This window comes from Phaseolus vulgaris, chromosome 1, assembly GCF_051622355.1.
Source record: "Phaseolus vulgaris cultivar YP4 chromosome 1, ASM5162235v1, whole genome shotgun sequence".
Lineage (NCBI taxonomy): Eukaryota > Viridiplantae > Streptophyta > Magnoliopsida > Fabales > Fabaceae > Phaseolus > Phaseolus vulgaris.
In genome coordinates, this window is record NC_143498.1 from 52,596,964 (window position 1) to 52,614,383 (window position 17,420).

A 17,420-nucleotide genomic window follows, 5' to 3' on the forward strand; every position below is an offset into this window, starting at 1 on the left:
TTTAAATTCTGAAAGACAACCCAATAAAGCAAAACAAATGAGACGAGTGATGGGTTTAAAAAAAATGGATATTGAATACGACGGATATTGATGCTAATTACAAAAGGGGTAAATAGTTTCTACTGTTATATTGAATACGACGGATATTTACCAAGGTTCGAAGCTGGTTTTAACTCAGAAAATAAGATACTTGGAATGCCTGCATAATTAAAAGGAAACAAAATTGCATGGTGAACTGCATTATTATTAATTTCGATAAATTGCAAGAGAGAAGAGAAATAATACTTGTGAAGTTTAATATGTATATTAATTAATTAAAGCATATACCTCTGCATCATCATCCATGCATGTTTTCAGAGAACTTGTATTGGGGAATTGGAATATGCCCTGACTCTATTCTACTAACATCTTCTAAAAGAATTGCGTAGTGTCTCTTCACTTCCTCCACTGATTTATCACCAACATCCTTCGCTATATGATGCCACCGATCTGGTGTGTCTTCATCGTACAAGACCAGTGCCTTCTCAAATTGTTTGTTCTGCAATCTTGTCCAAGAGGGGTTCATGTCCAAGGAATTTGAAGCCATTAATTAGAGAGGTTGAAGGTGTAGTTTCACTCCATTTGAAAGAGTAGAGAAGAATAGAAATATATATAGAAGTATGTTTAGAATTGTTGCACTTATCCTTATGGATTTACGTAAGTTGTGGCTTGAGTATAGGGTCAGTAGTGGATAGCTTTGAAGAAACAAATATAAATAGATTGAACCAGTGACAGATATCAATTCTGTTAATATCCTTATCTCAATGACACAAGTGCTGAATATGGTTTTTTAAGTAAATATTAATTAGAAAATTAAATATATGGTAATATAATATAAGTAAGAGGCTGGTTAAAATCTAATAATTGAAATAATGAACACAATCAGTTAATCACAACTCCAAATGGTAGAGCAGTAAAATGAATTGATGTTGTCATATGCTTAAATGGGTTTTGTACCCTTGAAAATTGCAAAACTAAAGTTCATACTGAATGAAGAACAAGAAAAACAAAACAGTGAAAACAGCAGAGACACATGATCAATGTGGAGGGCAGAATGTAATGACATAGCGAGGTGCCACACAAGTCTTGAGCACTGCTGAATCATCATAAGCATAGCTATAAGCATTAGGGCAAACGGTCTTGAAGAGACGAGCAAACACAGTTGGCTTGCATCTTTCAGCAAACTCACCAGTGCAGCAATATCTATCTGATTTTGCTGCCAAACAAGCACTCTTGCACCCCACAACCTTCCCATTCCTCTCCACAACCAAGGCTGAAGGGCAATAAACGTTCAAGTCAGCTTCACACCCAGCAGCACCACAATCTGCACCACCACCATTCAGTGGCTTCATTGAGACGGGAAGGTTAAACCCATCAGCCAAACTAACATCATAGAAATGCAATGCTGATTTTGAGGTTCCAAGGGTCATTTCTACTAGGGTTGCAGGAGGAACTCCACCAATGCCATTGCATTGCAATAGGCCTCCACAATCTCCTGTTTGACAAGAACCTTTGCCTGTTTGTTGGTCGAAGGAACACCCTTGTCTGCCCCAGATTCTCCCTGACCAACCCTCAGGAACTTCGACAACAACCTCTTCACCACTTCCAAGATAAAAGCCGCCATGTTTAGGTGAAGGCTGTCCTCCATTGCCGAGAATTGCAGGCCATACACTTTCTTTGCAGTTGTTTACCACTATGAGTTGTGTCCCATCTGAAGTAACAAACAATGTGATGAAAAATGGAAGTAAACTATAAGAGAAGGGTGAGTATGAATGAGTAAAAGAATTATAAACATTAATACCACAATAAATAGCTATAATCATGAAGAAAAAAGATGTGAAAATCTTTCATGGGATATGCATGCATGGATTGTGAGAGAGGGAAGAAGATCAGAACCTGTGTGGGAGATGGAGATTAGAAAGCAGAAGAGAAGGAAGTAATGTGAGGAAGTAGGCATTGAGTTTGGGAGAGTGGAACTGTTTCTGCTCATTCTTTCTTCAACTGTGTTGTGTTGTGTTGTGTTTCATATAATGGTGCTGTGTAGAAGGAAAAAGCTATATATATGTGATGGAGGTTCCTTGCTTTTAGCCATTTTCTAATTCTGTTTGAAAACCGTTTCCCACTACTTTCCTTTCACCAATTAATATTTGTAAAACAAAAATTAGGCAATGATTTTTAATTTGATGTGAAAATAAAATTATATTAGTATATACTTCTATTCCAGAAATTCATGAAGATAAAATATTCCTTTTAAGCTTATATATACTACTATAGCATCCTTGTCACCCTTTATGTTTTGAAAACTAATTCATCAATTTGAAATTACAAGTAACAAAATTAAATTAAATTATAAAATATTTTATTAATTTTCTAATTATAATCAATAAAACATTTTCAATTTTATACGTAATTTTTTAGATAATAAAACCTATATATATATTATCATCACAATTATTATTTACATTGGAGTTATTTGTAATGTTTATGCTGATAATCAATATTATTATTACTTTTACAATCATTATTATTGTTATTAGTATGTCGCCATTATTAATGTAATTGCAATGTTTGATAATACTGCATATAAATTTTCATATATGATAGAGAATTTTTTTATCTAATTTATCTTGAAACTAAAAATTTGAAAGAATTTAATTTTAAAAGTAACAACTAAAATGATGGTAGATTAATAACTCTTGGGTTATTTTGTTGTTATTTATTAGAATGCAATTGGATTAATTTATGCACACCTATCTTAAAAATTTAATAATTTGTATTTAATGTAAAAGTAAGTGTATTTCCAAAGATCATGCTTAAAATTTAAAACTCTAAAATAATATAAAAACAGAAGATTAGATTGAGGAGAAGAGGATGGGCACGAATATCGGTTTTCTCATTATTTGTTGGAAAACAAACCGGTCCGGCCAGCTACCTTTTACCGCCGAAACCGGATCTATTCGAAGCGAAGCCAACTCAACCGGACCCCTCTCTCTATGCCCTAACCGGTCTGTCCGGTCACATCTCCACGGTTCTCTTGGCTTCTCTCTTGGAGTCGGTTCATTCTCTCTTCCTATTCCTCTCTTCTCTTCCAATAATAAAAAAAAGCGATTCATCAAACCGGGTATGCATATTTTCCTCTTTTCCACTCTCTCTATTTGGTTCTTCAATTTCCGTTTTTTTGTTGTCTCAAAACCAGACCCAGAAGCGTTAAGGATTTGATATTGAAAAAAGATTGCATCTTTGTTACAATTTGGCTCGGTGGAAAGTAAACACCGATTTGGGTCATGAGAAAGTGGTTGGTTTTGTTGCATTCACACTAATATGGCTGTTATGTTATTATTAATCTCTGAAATGGTGGCTGTGATTATAGGGAAAAATGGGTTCGAATCTGGAACCGGTGCCAATTACATCCCAGAAACATGACCCGGCATGGAAACATGTTCAGATGTATAAGAATGGGGACAAGGTGCAGCTGAAGTGCATATATTGTCAGAAGATGTTCAAGGGTGGTGGGATTCATAGGATTAAGGAACACCTAGCTTGCCAGAAAGGGAATGCATCCACTTGCAGCCGTGTCCCCCATGATGTCAGGCTTCACATGCAGCAGAGTTTGGATGGGGTTGTGGTGAAGAAGAGGAGGAAGCAGAAGATCGAGGAGGAGATTATGAGTGTTAATCCTTTGACCACTGTTGTGAACTCGCTTCCCAATAATAACCAGGTTGATGTCAATCAGGGGCTGCAGGCCATTGGAGTGGACCACAATTCAAGTTTGGTAGTGAATCCTGGTGAAGGAATGAGTAAGAATATGGAAAGGAGGAAGAAGATGAGAGCTAGTAAGAATCCTGCAGCAATTTATGCAAATTCGGAGGGTGTTGTTGCTGTGGAGAAGAATGGATTGTTTCCCAAAAGGGTGGACAATCACATTCATATGGCGATTGGTCGGTTTTTGTATGACATTGGTGCACCTTTTGATGCCGTGAACTCAGTCTATTTTCATGAAATGGTTGATGCAATTTCTTCAAGGGGGGCGGGTTTCGAGCGGCCCTCGCATCATGAACTTCGGGGTTGGATCCTGAAGAACTCTGTGGAGGAAGTGAAGAATGATATAGATAGATGCAAGATGACTTGGGGTAGGACTGGCTGTTCCATTTTGGTTGATCAATGGGCAACAGAAACTGGGAGAGTACTGATAAGCTTTTTGGCTTATTGTCCTGAAGGCGTTGTCTTTTTGAAATCTATGGATGCGACTGAGATTTCAACTTCTGCAGATTTTCTGTATGACATGATAAAACAAGTAGTAGATGAAGTTGGAGTCGGGCAAGTGCTGCAAGTGATTACGTCTGGTGAAGAACAATATGCTGTTGCTGGTAGACGGCTGACCGACACTTTTCCCACCCTTTATTGGAGCCCTTCTGCTGCTCATTGCATTGATTTCATACTTGAAGATTTTGGAAATCTTGAGTGGATTAGTGCAGTGATTGAACAAGCTAAATCTGTAACAAGATTTGTGTACAATTACAGTGCAATTTTGATTATGGTTAAAAGGTATACGTTAGGGAATGATATTGTGGATCCATCTTTTTCACAATTTGCAACAAACTTTACCACATTGAAACGGATGGTTGATCTTAAACACAATTTACAGGCCTTGGTGACTTCTCAGGAGTGGGCAGATTGCCCATATTCAAAGAAATCAGCAGGGCTTGAAATGTTAGATTGCCTAAGCAGTCAAACATTTTGGTCCTCGTGTGACATGATTGTTCGTCTAACAGCCCCTCTCTTAAAAGTTCTGAGAATAGCTAGTAGTGAGATGAGACCTGCAATGGGATACATTTATGCTGGAATATACCGGGCAAAAGAAGCAATTAAAAAAGCTCTCGGTAAGAGGGAGGAATACATGGTGTACTGGAATATTATACATCATAGATGGGAAAGGCTGTGGCATCATCCTCTTCACGCTGCTGGATTCTACCTTAATCCAAAGTTCTTCTATAGTATTCAAGGAGATATTCACAGTCAGATTGTCTCAGGAATGTTTGACTGCATAGAGAGATTGGTATCTGATACAAGAATCCAAGATAAAATTATCAAAGAGATAAACTTGTATAAGTCTGCTGCAGGTGACTTTGGGAGAAAGATGGCAGTGAGAGCAAGAGATAATCTGCTTCCTTGTAAGAGTAGCATACACATCTGTTATATTGTGATTTAACTTTCTCAAGTCTAAGTAACTTAATTGAAAAAATGAATTAGAATCTATTCATAGTATGAAAGTAGTAATAGTATAAGAATGCTGGTGTAAAAACCGATAAGATGAAAGAGGACAAAATTTGACTTTGGCATGATGACCAATGCTGTAGAATTTGAAGTAGAATTTTTTGTTGTCTGAAAGTTCTGCACAAAGTACTTGTAGTTTAAGAATCACTGGCAGCGTAGTTCTTTTGAAATTTTGCCCTGATGAAATCTTTCTGGAGTCGACAGCTAGATTCTATTTGACTTCTATGCTTGATAATTTACATTTTCCTTACATAAGACTTACATATGCTATTTTTGCAGCTGAATGGTGGTCAACATATGGAGGAGGCTGCCCTAACTTATCACGGTTAGCAATTCGTATTCTCAGCCAAACATCCAGTGTGATGTCCTGCAAGAGAAACCAGATTCCTTTTGAACAAATAGTCAACACAAGGAATTATATAGAGCGCCAACACCTTACCGATCTTGTCTTTGTTCACTGCAATTTACGATTAAGACAAATGTGAGCTTAAACTGTTGTACATTGAATATTGATGGTTTGTTTTAATGCAGTTGCCAATTGAAGGGAATTATTATAATGTTTAACTTTTCTTTCAGGTTTACGAGCAAAGATCAAGATAGTGATCCCCTATCATTTGACACCATTAGTTATGTTGATGAGTGGATTAGGCCAAGGGATTTATACATAGACGAGTATGGGAACTCAGATTGGATGGCATTGGATCCATCTTCAGTTAACACAATGCTTTTAAGGCCTTTAAATGATGAAGCTGAAGAATTGGATGAAGGTACACTACATGGGCTTAGGATCTGTTTGGACAAGTCTCTCTTTAAACACCTACAGAAAAGTAAAATAAGAAGAAAAAATTAAATGAACTTATATGTGAGTAGACTGTAGCTTATAAAGAATTTAATTTCTTTTTGTTATTTTTATTTCCTAAAGTATTTATAAAATATTGTGCGGTAGAAAATGATACTAACGAACATGTTTTCAACTGATTGTAGGGTTTGATGATGATGAAATTTTCAGTTGTGGAAAAGATAGTGAGGATGAAAACACTGTTGAAAAGTTGGTAAACCAATAGCAAATTATCAGAGAGAATAACCATGCATTTGTTTGTTGATCAGTGTTGATAGCTTCCCACATTATTGCCTAATTCAGAAAAGGTGTTTCCATTGTTTCCAAGTTATTAATGTTGGAAGAAGATGGAGGGAGATTGAGGAGGTTCTTGGTAGACAAGTGAGGAGCATCCAGCATCCTATTTATCGATATGTATATGTGTGTATGTATGTGTATATATATGTATATGTGTATGTATATATATATATATGTATATGTATATGTATGTATATACACGTATGAATTGACATGATTTGCAATGTTCTTGTACAGTTAGTCACATTACATCTGCTGTATTTAATAGTTTTGCTAATTTTCTTGCCTTCTAGAGTGTACAGCTATTGCAAACTGAAATAAATGAAAAGGAGAGTGACCATTTGAACCTTCAATTTCTTTTTTGGCTAAGATTCGTCTTTTATGAAGTACTGTAATACATTATCACAGTTAAACAAGTTCATGAGTATTTTCACTTCAATAATTTTCTCACACACATACACTAGGTTTATATTTTGATTTACTCTGAATAAATTATCATCTTAAAAAGGTTCAAATATATTTGTATTTTTTTAAATACATTTAGTTAATATAATTCATACTATAATTTTAATGAGTTATATTACAAAAAGTGATATTGTATAAGTTTGATAATTTTATAACAAAAAATGCATTATGAAAAGTAGGAGAAATCTTTAAATAAGAATAAAAAAGTTGTATGATAAATGATTGAGATTTTGACTAAGAAAACATGGGACTAGTACTACTGCATAGGAGCCAAATACAAGTTTGAACCAAAACACATACAGTTATTATAATATTTTGTTTTATTACTTTCAGAGTTTGTTATTTATCATTTTTAAATAAATTGTAAAATTATATTTGATTTTAAAATTCATATATAAATAAAGTAAAAAATAAATAAATTTCCAGATTATCTTAAAAGTAAATTTAAAATAATTTAAATTTAATATTCCATTCAAATTAAACAGGTTACTCTCCCAGCTAAAAAAGTCTGTTTGTGAGGGTGTTAATGGGGAAATACAGGTTCAGTTTTTCAAACTTTAGATTGGGTTTAATTCGAAAACAAGCAAATTCTGCTGTTTATGTTCAAGTAAAAGTGTTTAATGTAGATGTTAATCATGATAATTTTTAATTTATTCTACCTTATATTCAAGATATTGTATAAAATAAAACAAATACTAATTAATTCCTAAACATCATAAATCGTAAATACTTATTACTACTTCTCACTTCGGATAATTTTTTTCATAAATATTTTAAAGAAGTATTTTTTTTATAAAAGAAATTAATTTATACATGAATTAAAAATATATTTTTGTAAATGTTAGTATGATTATCAAATATTTTTTCATAAACATATTATTTCGAATAAAACAAGAAGAGTAATTAATATGAGAATAAATTAAAAAATAATAATTAATACTATATTAAAATGAAAAGTTTATTGCTCAAGTTTAAATTTGTTAAAAAAGTTAAAATTAACGCTGTAACAGAAAAAGCAATTTTTAATTCATAAATAAATTATTTTAATTTATTAATAAACTTATTTCATTTTTTAAGAAGTGTTGGAAGTCTTAACAGTATATGTCCTAAATAAACAAACAAATTTCATTAATATAAAAAAGATAATCATTCAAGTCAAGACAATAGGCAGAGAAGAGAATCTTTTGACCCTTTAATTCCAACTAATTGAAAATTAGTAATTTAACTGTCTTTTTTGTCCCTTTACCGGCCACCGGAAAGTGAAAGCGACGACGGCACGTCATCACCCACCGACGACCACGGCGAATACGAATGCAACTCTCCATAGCAGCCACCACCACCATCCACCACCGCCGGCGGAGGCGCCACCTCCATCTCCAAGTACCTCACCACCTGCCTCATGCTGGGCCTCTTCTCCGGTGCCTCCGCGGAACACAACAATCCCACTTTGATCACCATCAAAACTTCCACCTCATCAAACACATTACCCAACCTGGAGTCCACCACCGCCAGCGGCGCCCCCATGCGCCACCGCTCCCAGACCCAGTCCACCAGCACCAGCTCCTCCGGCAACGCCTTCATGTCGATGGGTCTTCTCCCACACACCACCTCCAACAACAATGCTCCGAAGGCGTAAACATCAGAACTGGTGGTGGGTTTCCCCGTTCGTGTGAGTTCAGGTGCAAGGTACCCCATCGTTCCCACCACACGTGTGGTGCTAGGGTTTGCACCATGCTCATAAAGCTTGGCCAACCCAAAATCCCCCAACCTCCCATTCATCTCGTTATCCAGCAAAACGTTCCCAGCTTTGACGTCTCTGTGAATCACCGTCTGTTCCCACTCCTCATGCAAATACACCAACCCCAAACCCACCCCTTTTATTATCTTAAACCTTTCCTCCCATGTCAGTATTTTCTTCGGTTGATCGAACAAGTATCTGTCCAAGCTTCCATTTTTCATGAAATCGTACACAAGTAGAAGGTCGTTTTGTTTCCGACACCAACCCAGTAACTGTACGAGGTTCCTGTGTCGGAGTCTTCCTATGGTTGATACTTCAGACACAAACTCCTGCACACGTTGTTTAGATTCGTGGGAGATTCGCTTCACCGCGATTTCCATGTGGGTCTTCGGGAGAACCCCTTTGTAGACGCGACCGGACCCTCCAAACCCGAGGAGGTTCTTGTCTTTGAAACACTTCGTGGCTTTGTGCAGCTCTTTGTACGGGAATCTGTGCGGCCCAACAACGTCCCTCTCCCAAGCTTCGATTACTTCGGAGTTCTTCATCCTTCTGAATAGGTAACACGCCAGAGAAATTGCGGCGAGTGTTAGAATGAATGAAAGGGAGAGTCCTAAGATTAAGTGGTTTTGAGTTTTGTTAGGGACAGAGAGCGATGGGAGGTTGTGCAAGGAAAGGGTTTTGGCCTCTCCGTTTATTTTGAAGCTCCAACCAAAAATATAGTGTGTGCTTGCTAGTAACCCTGTTGAAGCAGAGAACCCCACGTACATGGAATCTTGGAGAATTGGTGAGAGATCTACTTTGTATTTTAAAATTGGGTAAGTGGGTTTGGAGGAAGTTGGGGAGAGTCTAACCTCCAATTGGTTATTTGATGAATCATAATCAACCCATGCTTGTATCACTTTACCACTCTTCAAACTCAGGTTTTGTTTATTGGCTGAGTCCTCAGGGAAAAACGCAGCTTCCACGGATTTGTTGGATACCATGTTGTTGAGGTTGACACCAACATGGTTGTCATTGATGTCCTCGAACTCGAAGTCTTGGACGGTATCGAACTCCACTGCAAAAAGGTGGTTTGAGAAATTCCCCAGTTCTTTTGGGTTGAGGAGGCCCAAGTACTGGCTCGGGTACGCGTTCGCGAGGGACGCGGAGCGCGAAATGGTGAAGGCAAAACCGTGGCCACCGAGTTTTGGGTACTGAGGGATGATTGCAAATGCAAAAGCAGTGGAAAAGGAGAAAAGTTTTGTGTCGGTGGAAGAGCTTTTGTTGGTGTGCTTGAACTGAATTGGAGTTGGATAAAACGCGTGCCCAATTACTCTCTGAGTGTTGTTTGTTAAACGAAGCAAGCCCTTGTGCTCAATCACTGCTCCTCCGTTTAAGGCCATGTTGGTGGCAGAAGCACCACCGAATCCGTTGAAGAAAAACTCTTGAGACTTTGCAATGTCTGTGACCAGAAGAAGGGTCAAAACACACACAAGCACAAGTGTTCTGGTTTTGGCCATCACGAGGCAGAGCAACCAAAAAACTTGTACACAAATGTTACGTACTTCATGCTGTTTGTAAGAATCATTAAGTAAGCTCAAATGAATAGTGCTCTGTGCTGTGAGGTGCTATTCAAGAGTGTGTGTGGATTATAAACTGAAACGTGGTTACTATTTCATGATTCATTTCTCTCACATGTTTGGTGTTTACCACGGATTGTGACTTAACACAGCTTTACCATTTTGAATATCATCATCATCATCGTCCACTTCCACTTCAATTCTTTTTTTGTATCAGCTTTACACAATTTATTTTATGTGTTGGTATTTCCTCTTATGGTCCTTTTCCCTTATAATTTGTCATCCACTATGAATTTGTTTGCATGTAGGCTTTATATGGAGAATTGTCTAGCTGAACGTGGATAGCATGTGAATATTTGATGTCAAATGTTTTTCTTTACCACGTGCATGGATCAGAACTTTGTCTCTTTTTCTTAATTTTTAAATTACAGTGATATTAAAATAACATGATGGAAAGTTGAATAGCTTATTATCATGATTTATAATTTGATATGCAAGAGTGTGATTCTGGATTATATGTTTAAGAGTGTGAGATATAATTAAATATGGAGCATCTCCAACTCAGCAAAGAAAGCTGTGATTTTCTGGGGCTTGTCTTCTGGTTTAAGTGATACCATGAAAGTCAGAACATGCAGGTAACTTAACATAAAAATAATATAATGGTTTACTCTATAAAACAAGATGAACTACAGAAGCAGAATAAAAAAAACTAATTTCTGGATTTTGCAAGTTGATTGAAATCAAATTTAATTGTGATAATCAAATTATACAAACATGTGTATAATTTTCTTTATAATGTATAAACCCTAAACTCTAATCCAAATTAGCCCAAATATGCTAGTTCTATCAAATTGCACTCCTTTTCTATTCGTGACAAATTTGACTACCTCCACCAAATTTGAGTGCTTGCTCTAATGCTCCCTCACGTCATAAGTGAAATAGAGAAAAAGAGTAAAACTAAAAAATGGAGAATAAAAATAAGATGCAAAAAGGTGTTTAAATGGAGAGAAAAAAGAAAAAAAAACATTCTTTCACTTATTTAAAATGAGTAAAAATTAATAAATAATGAAATTATTTTCACATTACTTAAAAATTAGTTTAAACAACACACTCTTATCATTAAACTACATATTATTTTCAATTTTTTATGTATAAAATGATTACACCTTTTTAAAAAAATAAAAAAAATATGTAGAAAAAAAATATCAATCATCTTCCTTATTACATGCCAATTGAAGGGGAGGGGAGATACTTATGAATCCCAAAAATACCATTTTTTTTCATACAAAAAGTGAATATTTCTATAAAATCTTTTCCATTTCTTTTTCCTCTAATTGTATAGACACAAATAATGAGAAAGTGACCCATCACTAGTGCTCTTCACTATTCTCTAGCTGTTGGAGAAACTTAGTCTTATCTAGTCACCATTTCCATGCATATCAACTATATAGCCTAGCCCTCCCTCTACTCATTTATGCCTGCAATTTTCTTCTTGTTGCTTTATGGCAACTTTTAATTTAGACATTTTTAGATATTTATTCACCCTTTGTACAACAAGAGGAAAAACATTAGAGTTTCATTGTATCATAAAAGAATTATCAATTAATTGTATATAAAAAAATTATAAAACCATCATTTTTAGCTACAGAAGGTAGGTTTCTCAAACAACAAAGTCTTGTTCCTATTCAGGACTATCTCCTCCTATTCTCATTTTCCCTTAAAATTTAAAGGAATGATATTAAGACATCTTAAACACATATTTTTCTTCTATTATTTTTTTCTCTCTCGATCATATCATATTATATCACCTTTGTTCTCATATTTTTCTCTCATTTTCCTAAGTAATAGGATTTAGGGTGTCCAACAATTATTTTGTGAAATTTAATATCCACTATTTATTTATTTGCTCCTGGAAGAGATGTATATAGGAATATGGATGACCTGTAAATGTGATGTCAAGAGGTCCTTTCTTTTAAATTTACACAGAACAGACCCTTTTTTTTCTGCTTTGATTTTTAACTTTTAAACTCAAAGTAATATGGGTGCACAATAGAGTTGCTTGATTTTTTTATGACCTTGATGTTCTCTTGCATTGGTTTTCAAAATCTTGTTTAGAAGGATTTTTTTTTCTTGAAGGAAAAAATTTACAGCATTCTCATTGTCTGTTATATACTTCTGTATCAACTGTGTGCGTTTTTCAAATGATTATTTCCAGTAGTGTCAATGATTTTCCAAACTTAATCACTTTCTAGCAATGTTTGGTATTCATGTTCAAGGTGCATTAAATTTGAAAGGTATACAAGAAATCATATTGAACAATGTTTTTCTTTTCGTATTTCAATTTGTAATGTTTATGATTTGTGATGTTCTCTTAACAGTTTATTATCTGAACTTGGAAGATGAAGCTGTAGTGACAGACAAAAATATAAAGAAGAATCAAGAATATAGGACAAAAGGAAAAGGCACCAAATTCATTAAGTGCAAACTGTAACCAAAATTATAGAGGACAGTCCAATAAGAAACATGGTAAAATTATTTCAAACTTAGCATCTTCTCTTTGCACACAACACATTGAGAATGCTAAGAATGTAATACACTGTTGCTAGCACTTGGACCAGCACAGCCATCAGGGACAGAAATATTTACTTGTCGGGTTGCTTTGCCTGCACATAAAACAATTCAAGAATTTCATATCAAAGTGAGATTATTGTTGCAAGTTGAAGGAAGATTAAGCTAGATGCAAACCTTCAATGATCTATTTGAAGAAAGATCCACTCTTGATAGCATCCTCGTTGGCATTTCCAAGAGCAGCCTCATTCAAGTACTGGTCAGCCAATTGGACTCTCTTCACATTCTCTTGTTCTTGGACAAGCATGCTAGCATACAGCAAGAGCTTGTCCAGAGTCATCTTGGGCTGGTCAAAGGTAGGAGGTCCTTCCTTTGAGTTCACAAGCTTCTTCCCAACAGAATCAACACCAACACCAGAAATCCACTTCCTTACTTCATCATCATACACTCTGGCCCTCAGTGCACCAAAGAAATCTGCACCACAACATGGGATGTTATTGCAGTTATTTGTGAAAATACAATCAAATTGCTCCTTGGTTTTATTATTTTCAATGGAATCAAATTGTTCTCTTTCTTAAACTCATCTAATGTTGTTCTTTTTTAAAATTGGAACCCAAATTCTACCTTAGTGTTACAGTTTTTGGTTCTTAGTTCTTACCAATGGATTGGCCAGGGTGTTTGTCAACAAGCTCGACAATGTCCTTTTCAGGAACACCATCGGTCCGGAAAATTCCCTTGCAAACACCAATGCGGTCTTCCCTTGTTGGTGCCCAGTAGAACTTCTCCATACGACCATCACGGATGAGAGGAGCATAAAGTGTTGAGAAATCGTTACCAGTGACAATGATGGGCACACGGGCGTTATCTTCCTTGTTGTACATACCAGGAAGCTGCACATTTGTGGGGTTATCAGCAATGTTCATGAGAGTGGCATTCACCATCTGGTTGTTCACAGTGTATTGGGTGGTTCCACCAAGACGACCTGCTCCTGCATCAAGATCATTGATGAACAGAACACACATCTTTCCCTTCTTGATTAAGTCTGAGGCTTCACGGTATCTCTGCCTAATCAATTTTGCTGGCTCTCCGGCATTTCCACTTTCCAACTCTCCAGCACTCATCATGATGGGGCTGTAATGTAATCACAATTCAAACAAATCAAATATAAAGAGTGTTCAGTTCATTTGTTGTGAGCTTCAATACAATATAATTCAAATCTTTGATGAAGTATGAGTATTGCCAGATATCAATACTTCCTACTCTGTGTTTGAGTGGGGATTTGTGAAAATGAATTCGAAGTTAAATAGTTCATGTTTGGACATGTTTATCTCAAACCATGTAAAAATAGTAAAATCTAGGACAAAATTTTGGGTTCAACACAAAAGTTGTTTAAATTCCTCTCCATGATACAGAACATGTGATTTTATATATAAAATTACTTTAGCTATATTTGATGACCGTGATTAAAAAGTTCACATAATGAAGGGGATAGTTCAGCAAGAACTCACTTGATTCCCATCTTGGCAAAGACAAGCTCACATTGGAAAGATTTTCCTTGTCCCTTGCCTCCCCAGACACCAAGAATGAGAGGAACCTGCAAAAGGATTAGAAAAAAAATGAATGGTGTCTCCCAATTTGAGAAAAGTTGAAGTGCAATTTATGCAGAGAAGATGTTTGTGGTGGCATGCCTTGATGTTGGGCAAGGTCATGAAGTTCTTGGCGATGTGAACAACAAGCTTGTCCAAAAAAGCTGGAGCAATGTAGAAACCATCCTTCATGTTGTCAAAGTCGTACCTAAATTAAGAAGCACAGAAGATGATGATGATGATGATATAAAAAAGAGAATGAAACGGTAAATAAAGGGTTTAGAGATTATGTGAGGAAGAAAGAGTATACTGACTGGCGTAGTCCAGCGCTGAGGTACTCGTGGGAGCTCATGACTGCATAGTGAGTTCCAGCATCCATTGGAGCTTGGAAAAGAGAATCAACCAAACCCTTCCCTCTTGTGATGTCTTGTTGGTCATCAGAAACATCGTAGGCTAGACCCCTCCATCTGTCCCCCTCGGTCTGCTGGGTCTCCTCGATCTCTTTGTCTGCAGCAACAATTTTGAAGCTTCCAGATGTCAACTTGCTGTTAGGGACCCTTGAGCTAATAACCTTCTTCAAGCTTGTGCCAAAGAAAGCTGAACTGGGACCTGAAGCTCCGCCTCCAGATCCATTCAGATTCAACTGCAATGTCACATCACAGTAACTCATGTTATACCATGCACAATCATGAGCCATATAAACATGCAAATCAAGCAACTTAATGCACCAATAGCACAACACAGACTGATACTCTTAGATTTTGTTTGGATTACAAATATGTTTTTCATAATAAGTTTAAGTTTTAAGAAGATTAATGTATTTTTTTTTAAAATTATGTTAGAACCGAACTAAAATTATTATAAATTCAATAAATATTTTTTGAATTGGATACTTCATCGATACGTGTCCTACCAATATCAGGATGTCGATATTCGATATGTATATCCAACATGAACATAAGAGTCCGAAACTCATATATTTAAACTCAGCATGTAACTATACAACCATGACACACTATACAACTATGACACATAAAATGAAGATATAGTAACCCTTGTTTGGAAGTGACAGAGGGTTACGTGAGCTGAATAAACATGTGCGAGCCTACTTGTTTTTACATTTCCTAACACTTGAGCATTCATCATGCAATGATTACCATGATGCTAGATAAAGATGGATATCAAAGAAGACATGAAAAGGGAAAGAGTGTAAGAAAGTAGGAAAGATATCGTACAAGGGTTCTGTTGACAGCGCCGACAGTGGAGAGGGAGGCAGCCATGGAAGTGCTGTTGTGGAGAGAAAGGGTAAGGTTGTTGTTGAGTTGCAAATTCAGTGGTGGATGGCTTAGTATAAGCGAAGGGTACGTCTGACTTATAGTAGTTGCCTGTGCTCAAAAGGATTGGTCACAGAGGCCTAAGATCCACACATAGAAGATTGAACAGCAGCCACGTGGCAAGATACTGTGCCTCCAAGGTTTTTTGTCCCTCTTAGTCGAGGATTTTGAGGTTGTCATTGCAGCTTTTTCTATCTCCACCAGAATTAAGGAGATTTGTTTGCCACACAAGCCTTGAAGAACTTGTGTCGTTTATTCAAATTCAAGCATCTTCAATCTTGATAACCAATCATAAGAGTAATAATATTAGAATTGGTAAGTGGCATAATTTTTGAGGTTGTCTTTTTACAGAGGTAGAGATGGTACTAATGACCCCACATTGGAGCCAATGGGTTCATTTGAAGATGAATTATTGTTGGTAGAAACAAGAAATTTAATTGGTGAGTCTCAGATAATTTCATGAATGAAGGGGATTGAGCCCTATTACATCCCTTGACCCTACCATGTCTCTCTCCTTCTTTCTTCTATCTGTTCTGTGTGGCCAACATTCTTCACTTGCAACTAAAGGAAATTCACAACTTCACTGCTTTTTCTTCACTGTTAAGCTTCCAAATAACAAGAAACAAATTTAAAACTACAAAAAATTGATTATTTGATGTTTAATTATCTAAAATATAAGCTTGTTTAATATTTTCATTTTCTCATTTCAATCATATATCCTAACCTTTGAAAACCTAAACATATAGAATGTCTAGCTTATGCAGAAAACATTATCGGTCTATTGTTTCTGGGATGTTTGTTCATCTTTTTATTCTTGGAGATTCTTAATGTGGTCTGGTTTATGTAAAAGGGTGGGGATACCCCTTTTGTATCCCTCTTAATTTAATTTCATTCTTTGATGATAAAAAAAAACCTAAACACATAGAATAACCTATTTCAATTATTTTTATACTAAATCCTAACCTTTAAAACCTAAACCTACATAATAACCTATTCCAATTCTTTTCGTACTAAGTATTTAGATGGTTTAAAGTTAAAATAAATTTCATATTATATTATATAAATGAATGTGTCTAAAACATATTCAATTTTACTTATTATTTTGATTTAATTTAATTATTTTTTTTATTTTTTTTATTGATAACATTGTAACAAAGAATATGGATGTAAGGTTGTTATAAGAAAATTAATATTAATTTTATCTTTTATAATTCTTAGTTGTTTCTCTTTGTATATATGTCTAGTCTTTATTTTATTTTACTTTTTTAATTTTATTTTTTATTGTCTCTTTGTTTTATATTTTATCTTTTATCTAGACTAAAATGAATGTACAGCTTGAATCTATTAAGGCTCTCTATTTTGATTGATGTAAAGAAAAGAAAATAGAAGAAATATTTTTTTTTTCATATTCTTTATTTTTTTTCTTTTGTTATCTCAGTTTTTTTATAATACATTATATAAAAAATAACACATTTATTCACTATAGTTGTTTTGTAAAAAGTTGGTAGAAAAATCTCCAATAGTGATACAAATTTACAGTAACTCGAATTGTTTGTAAAAGTTGACAACCTGAGATATGACATTGCAATATAAGAGTAAAATGTCTGGAAAATTAGTTTGATTGTGCATGGAGAAAAGTGTTGTTTGCATGAGAGTATTTGCATGCCTTATCTTTGGGAAAGAAGAGGAAAAATAACAAGACATTAGACTTCTACAAATCTA

The 17,420-nt window shown here is 35.4% G+C and overlaps 5 protein-coding genes across 8 annotated transcripts; 1 reads left to right on the top strand and 4 right to left on the bottom strand.

Moving 5' to 3' along the window:
* Window positions 1–334: 334 nt before the first annotated feature.
* On the bottom strand, window positions 335–601 carry LOC137814994 (protein RADIALIS-like 3). Its single transcript, XM_068617985.1, has one exon. The coding sequence runs from the start codon at window positions 584–586 to the stop codon at window positions 338–340; it is 249 nt and encodes an 82-aa protein (XP_068474086.1). The 5' UTR covers window positions 587–601; the 3' UTR covers window positions 335–337.
* A 431-nt stretch (window positions 602–1,032) lies between these two features.
* On the bottom strand, window positions 1,033–2,052 carry LOC137816108 (thaumatin-like protein). The gene is made up of 2 exons (XM_068619202.2): window positions 1,936–2,052; window positions 1,033–1,750 (listed from the first exon to the last, which is right to left on the bottom strand). Exons 1-2 carry the CDS (start codon window positions 2,027–2,029, stop codon window positions 1,077–1,079), a joined length of 768 nt encoding a protein of 255 aa, XP_068475303.2. The 5' UTR covers window positions 2,030–2,052; the 3' UTR covers window positions 1,033–1,076.
* An 860-nt stretch (window positions 2,053–2,912) lies between these two features.
* Window positions 2,913–6,801, top strand: LOC137814995 (uncharacterized). Of its 4 annotated transcripts, none has more exons than XM_068617988.2 (5): window positions 2,913–3,160; window positions 3,410–5,210; window positions 5,593–5,794; window positions 5,890–6,080; window positions 6,298–6,801. In XM_068617988.2, exons 2-5 carry the CDS (start codon window positions 3,416–3,418, stop codon window positions 6,375–6,377), a joined length of 2,268 nt encoding a protein of 755 aa, XP_068474089.2. In that variant the 5' UTR covers window positions 2,913–3,160; window positions 3,410–3,415; the 3' UTR covers window positions 6,378–6,801. The 4 variants fall into 4 exon arrangements, with proteins under 4 accessions (XP_068474089.2, XP_068474087.2, XP_068474090.2 ...); XM_068617986.2 differs by having other exon boundaries at window positions 2,929–3,160; window positions 5,890–6,175; XM_068617989.2 differs by having other exon boundaries at window positions 3,152–3,334.
* A 1,214-nt stretch (window positions 6,802–8,015) lies between these two features.
* Window positions 8,016–10,580, bottom strand: LOC137814996 (L-type lectin-domain containing receptor kinase S.4). The gene has a single exon (XM_068617990.2). It carries the CDS (start codon window positions 10,148–10,150, stop codon window positions 8,156–8,158), a length of 1,995 nt encoding a protein of 664 aa, XP_068474091.2. The 5' UTR covers window positions 10,151–10,580; the 3' UTR covers window positions 8,016–8,155.
* Window positions 10,581–12,655: 2,075 nt separating this feature from the next.
* On the bottom strand, window positions 12,656–15,711 carry LOC137814997 (ribulose bisphosphate carboxylase/oxygenase activase, chloroplastic). The gene is made up of 7 exons (XM_068617991.2): window positions 15,600–15,711; window positions 14,679–15,007; window positions 14,467–14,572; window positions 14,287–14,372; window positions 13,437–13,909; window positions 12,956–13,252; window positions 12,656–12,873 (listed from the first exon to the last, which is right to left on the bottom strand). Exons 1-6 carry the CDS (start codon window positions 15,642–15,644, stop codon window positions 12,966–12,968), a joined length of 1,326 nt encoding a protein of 441 aa, XP_068474092.1. The 5' UTR covers window positions 15,645–15,711; the 3' UTR covers window positions 12,656–12,873; window positions 12,956–12,965.
* Between the last annotated feature and the right edge of the window lie 1,709 nt (window positions 15,712–17,420).

Bases quoted from the DNA above. Each gene is read 5' to 3' on its own strand.
- LOC137814994 (XM_068617985.1), bottom strand. From the start codon at position 586: ATGGCTTCAAATTCCTTGGACATGAACCCCTCTTGGACAAGATTGCAG.
- LOC137816108 (XM_068619202.2), bottom strand. From the start codon at position 2,029: ATGAGCAGAAACAGTTCCACTCTCCCAAACTCAATGCCTACTTCCTCA. The intron at 1,751-1,935 runs GTTCTGATCTTC...TTGTTACTTCAG, and splicing joins AATCTCCATCTCCCACACAG to ATGGGACACAACTCATAGTG.
- LOC137814995 (XM_068617986.2), top strand. From the start codon at position 3,416: ATGGGTTCGAATCTGGAACCGGTGCCAATTACATCCCAGAAACATGAC. The intron at 5,211-5,592 runs GTAAGAGTAGCA...CTATTTTTGCAG, and splicing joins AAGAGATAATCTGCTTCCTT to CTGAATGGTGGTCAACATAT. The intron at 5,795-5,889 runs GTGAGCTTAAAC...CTTTTCTTTCAG, and splicing joins AATTTACGATTAAGACAAAT to GTTTACGAGCAAAGATCAAG.
- LOC137814996 (XM_068617990.2), bottom strand. From the start codon at position 10,150: ATGGCCAAAACCAGAACACTTGTGCTTGTGTGTGTTTTGACCCTTCTT.
- LOC137814997 (XM_068617991.2), bottom strand. From the start codon at position 15,644: ATGGCTGCCTCCCTCTCCACTGTCGGCGCTGTCAACAGAACCCTT. The intron at 14,573-14,678 runs GTCAGTATACTC...TTCTTAATTTAG, and splicing joins CTCAGCGCTGGACTACGCCA to GTACGACTTTGACAACATGA. The intron at 14,373-14,466 runs GCATGCCACCAC...ATCCTTTTGCAG, and splicing joins TGACCTTGCCCAACATCAAG to GTTCCTCTCATTCTTGGTGT.